A 5005-nucleotide genomic window follows, 5' to 3' on the forward strand; every position below is an offset into this window, starting at 1 on the left:
ACATGCTAAAGATGAAGCAAAAACTTTTCAATGGAATCCGCCCCTTTCTGTGCAGTCTGAAGCTCTGTTTTGAGAAAATTGAGACGAGCTCGAGAAACAGTAGCATATCGATCGGTATGACTGAGCCAAGCATTGCGAGCAGTTTTGCTTCCGATAATGTACTCGATCGCGTCATCAGACAGTTGCAATTAGGAGACTGAGAAGCGCTTTGTCAAGCTTAAGCCAGTTCTTGTAGGCAGCCGTAACCTCAGAAGATGCTGCGTCTTCATCCACAAAGGCAAATTTGGGAGGAGGAACAACGGAGCCATCGAAGTGACCAAAGAGCTCATGTATTTCAAGAACTGATTCAATTTGATACCGCCACTTCATGAAGTTATCATCATTGAGGCAAATCGTAATCAGACCAAGGAGAACATCAACCTTGAGAGAAGAAGCCATAGCTGAAAGTTTTAGGAAGAAACGAGGTTGGGAAGAGGTATAAGAGACGAAAATAGGTTTTGCAAATTTGCAATTGAAGAAATTAGGGTTGCAGAGGGTAGAATTGGGGAAAAACGAAGAAGAAGATTAGAAATTAAGTTTGGCAGAGATTATAAGTGGAGAAGATGAAGAAGAAGACCAGAGCAAGAAGGCGGAAGACAGAGAACTCAGGTAGATCGACACCAAGGGCGCTGATACTATGAAGGAAGTTAAGTTTCCACCCAAAATCAATTGGCAATGAGAGGAGTAGTCCAACTTCTTATAAGCTCTCAATTGGCAATGAGAGGAGTAGCCCAACTCCTTATAAGTTCTTGCTAGGTTTCTCAACTTTCCAATGTGGGACTCTTTATCTTCACATTCTCACAAAGATTTCCTCCAAAATATGCCTTCCTTATATCTGTTCTTTTTAATCTCCCAGTAGAACAGATGAGGAAATTGATCCCTCACCTTTATAAATTCTATTGTCATATTACTCAAGTACTTCAGACGTAAGATTTCCACCCTCAACTTACACTCAGTGACAGTCTCTTCCCATGCATGTTGCAAGCTATCAAGTTCCCCGCCTCTTATATAGAGCTTCTTTAAATTTTTCAGTTGCCTCGGGTTCAGCCATGATGGTATTTCTTTCAGAGGGATGCCTTGAAGATCCAATTTTTCTAAATCCGGTGGGAACGAGAAATGCCGGGACTGGAGGGAAATCTTTTCTTTCAACTCTGAAGAAACCACTGCCCATGATATTTTGAGGCGACGAAGAGATGAAATTTCCTTCAAATTTTCAAACTCCTTGTCCTGCATTACAGCCTCAATCCTTATGTATATACTTTGCCGCCTTAGTTTCTTCATCTTGGCAAGATCACCGAGTCTTAAGGGAGTATTTTTCAAATTCGCTATGAGAATAAGTACTTGGAGGGAAGAGAGTTTGCCAATCCCTTTTGGCATGCCTTCTAGCAAGTAACACTCTGATATATCCAAATGAGTGAGCTTCCTCAACGATGAGATATCCGAAGGCAATGTCTCTAAATTGTGGCATGCTCTCAGATCCAGAATTTCATGGCTGATGATGTTAAAGATACAAGAAGGAATCCGTGTTATTCCTGATATTCCTCGGAGACTAAGATATGTTGGCGAGTCCTTACTTAGTTAGGATTTTGGTTCCTTACTATGTTAGGATTTTGGTTACTTACCCATTTATCTAGTCCTATTATAATTGAGATTTATTTTTTATTGTAATTTAGATATATTTCCTATTTTATTTAGGGTTAACACCTCTTTGTACTTTTATAAATTCTTCCATATTGGAGAAGAATAATAATATGAGCGTATCTTAGCATAACTGAATTTTTACCCTACTTTATTTGACTGGTATCAGAGCCTGGTTCCTAACCTGTGATAACCTCTGACAAATTGAGAGTCGTTGGCATTCCTCATTCCTAACCCATCATGGGTCTTCACCTTGCTGTAAATCCCCGTTTCTCCTTTCCTTAATAATCAACATATATTTCTTCTGCCTTAGCCATAACCGCACCTTTCTGCAATTTTGCCCTTGTCTTTGTCCTTGCCGTGTTTATGTTGAGTCATTACCTTTCTTTTTCTCTACCTATGCCTGCTGCTGCCTTTTTTCTCTTACTTTTCATCTCTCTATGAGCTTGCTTTATGCTAAAATCAGATTAAGCCCATGTTAGTTTCAATCTCTTACGCTCACAGCCGGGCCTCTCTTTTAAATGTATACCGTATGGGCAACTGCCCCTTGGCCATTGATGGCCTGATCTCTTTCCTCCGTGAGCCTCGTCACCGCTCGCCGAGCCTTCTCCTAGCTAGCCTTTGTCTCTCTATTTATTTGGGTGTTAATTTCTCCAAATCTCGACTTCCATACATCGTCGAATTTGAGGGGGAGTGACACTGTTGCTCATCTATTCCATTGCAATTCACCTACCTATCTATCATGGCTGATTGTCCATGCCTGTTTCTCAAGTACCACTGATCATATGGCTCTATCGACCTCCTCTCTTCAGGGGGAGAGGGAGAGTGAAGAGAAGTTGTCTCTGTTGTTGCTGCTGCCACAGTTGTTTGCCTTGCCTTGTCTTGCTGGTGCCAGTGCCTTATATTGCTCTTGTTGGTGCCAGTGCCTTGTGTTGCTCTTGCTGCTGTCAGTTTTGTTGTCTCTTGTTGGGGACATTGTTGTTGTTGCTTCTATCTGTGTTCTGCCTTATCTACTGCCATGCTCACAGGACTTCTGTGTTCTGCCTTACCTACTGCCGTGCTCACAAGGTTTCTGTATTCTGCCTTGTCTACTGCAGTACTCACAGGGTTTCTGTGTTTTGCCTTACCTATTGCTGTGCTCACAGGGTTTCTGTGTTCTGCTATGTGCCCTATTTTTTAAGGTTTGCTCTTGTGTTTCCGCTGCGAACTTTGCTTTAGTTTGTCACTTGTTTCACTCGTGGTTGACGAAAGGACCTTCTCTACAATTGGTGCTTCTCAAGTATGGTGTTCTGTGACTCGCTTGTCAAGTTGGGAGTGCGAAATATCTTTGCCCAACTTGAGGGGGAGTGTTGGCGAGTCCTTACTTAGTTAGGATTTTGGTTACTTACCAATTTATCTAATCCTATTATGATTGAGATTTATTTCCTATTGTAATTTAAATATATTTCCTATTTTATTTAGGGTTAACACCTCTTTGTACTTGTATAAATACCTCCATATTGGAGAAGAATAATAATATGAGCGTATCTTAGCATAACTGAATTTTTACTCTACTTTATTTGACAAGATACTTGAAGCTCAAGTAGTGCTGAGCCCCAATACCTTTCAAAAATACTCCTTCATCATCCGCTTCAATGTGATGCGTGGGTGAGCTCTGCCACCGTCCCAGCTGAAGAACAACAACTTTCTTCAACTTCCTAAGCCATTCACGTTTGAAGCTAAGATAGTTGCTGTTCACATTGAATACTGTAAACAGATCTTCCTCACCCGGGGAAGTCGGGTTCTGATAAAAAAACTAAGCACGCGCGCCTGCAAATTGACGCTTTACAAGATGGCATCCACAGCCAGTCTGAATCAAAGTTGAAGAGTTGGGCGTCTCTGGCCAAGCCTATCAGCATACAACGAATCCAAGGGTGCAGCGTGCAACTAGTGGATAAATGAACATTTCCATGTGGTTGAATCAAGCCCTGTTTCATGAGTTTGCCAAAGATTTCTTCCCCTAACTCTTCGGCTGTCTTATCTTGGGTGGCCGTGATGAAGCCCTCCCCAATCCACCAGTAAATTAGAGGCCTTTTCTTTATCACCGACTCCTCAGGGAAGATTGAGAAAGAGAGGAAGCAGAGCCTCAACTCGGTGCCCTTAAGATGTTCGTAACTCCTCCTCAGATTAGCCATCGTACGGCTTTCGTAAATTCCTTTCTCCAAGCCCATTTGTGACAACTCTTCTGATAGCTTCTTAGCTGCTGTTAGACTCGACTCCGGCTGAGACTGATGCGTAAACTCTAAACTGCGTTCAGGGTAACTAGGTAACTTCACTAAAGAGATTGAGGCTTTTATTTGGTCGGTGATTGCCTCCAGGCTGTTGAAAGGATTGGTCTCATCATCTCCCAAGAACAACTTGTCAACTAGACGTTCTAAGACAGTGAATTTGCTGAACAGAGTGTTCTCTCAGAGCGCAACTCTAGGTAGCAATTTTAAGTCTTCCATTTGTTGAAGCTCATCTTCAATCTTTTTGAAGCGACTCAGAACCACCTCCTGATCATCACCTGGCTTTATGTGTGCAATGGCCTTGGCTTTGGCTTTTCCCAGACGATCCAATAACTTGGGCAGGAACTTCTCTGCATTTCTCGAGGTTGAGGTGACATTTCTCATTTCAGATGCAATTACACTGAAAAGGTGGTAGCCTGTTGCAGATAGATTGAGGGTAGCTGTGGAACTCAAGAGATTGATGCAATCAAACCTATCATGTCTGCCTCTTTATTATTCAAGTGATATCTGTTTACCTCAATCAAACTCATTCTCTATTTGTTGCAGATTAGCGTGTCCTCTAGAACTAACTTATCATTAATTTTTCTTTTAAAAAAACAAATAAGATAATAGAATTAACCGGTTAAAGCATTTAAAACAATCACCGTAAGACCGTAAGATCATCTTTTTAAAAGAAATAAGATAATATATATTATTCCACACTTAATCTTTTAAATAAGATAATATAGGACCGATGGGAAGGAACTCCTCCTCAGTTTTTTGGGAGGCAAGCTTTTTCCAACATAGTGTTGATTCATAATCTGGTGAAACGACATGCATGGTAAACCTAAACCTGCAAATTTTGGTAAACGATCGTGTAGCTTCAGAAATTGCTACCTCCATTGGAATCGCCAAAATTAATTAATAAAAAGAAACAAATTTTTTTTACTATTACTCTTGGAGATGCCCTTAGCTGACAATCATAGTTCAAAAGGCAAATAAAAGAAATAAAAAAAAGAAAAGGAGAAAAGAAAAAGTTCATTATACTCCCCGGTAGTCCTGGAAGCAAAGAACAATGGCAA

At 41.0% G+C, this 5005-nt stretch overlaps 1 protein-coding gene across 1 annotated transcript; it reads right to left on the reverse strand.

Annotated features, from left to right (window-relative positions):
• Window positions 838-4328, reverse strand: LOC18783235 (disease resistance RPP13-like protein 4). Its single transcript, XM_020560046.1, has 4 exons — window positions 4223-4328; window positions 3499-4090; window positions 3249-3407; window positions 838-1531 (listed from the first exon to the last, which is right to left on the reverse strand). The coding sequence occupies exons 1-4, from the start codon at window positions 4326-4328 to the stop codon at window positions 838-840; spliced, it is 1551 nt and encodes a 516-aa protein (XP_020415635.1).

The sequence above is a fragment of the Prunus persica genome, chromosome G3, assembly GCF_000346465.2.
Source record: "Prunus persica cultivar Lovell chromosome G3, Prunus_persica_NCBIv2, whole genome shotgun sequence".
Lineage (NCBI taxonomy): Eukaryota > Viridiplantae > Streptophyta > Magnoliopsida > Rosales > Rosaceae > Prunus > Prunus persica.

What these genes read in the sequence shown, in the direction of transcription:
- LOC18783235 (XM_020560046.1), bottom strand. Translation starts at nt 4,328, where the DNA reads ATGAGAAATGTCACCTCAACCTCGAGAAATGCAGAGAAGTTCCTGCCC. An exon ending in CATTGCACACATAAAGCCAG is followed by an intron (nt 4,091 to 4,222) that starts GTGATGATCAGG and finishes TCACTGTCTTAG; the next exon opens with AACGTCTAGTTGACAAGTTG. An exon ending in CAGCACTACTTGAGCTTCAA is followed by an intron (nt 1,532 to 3,248) that starts GTATCTTGTCAA and finishes TAACATCATCAG; the next exon opens with CCATGAAATTCTGGATCTGA.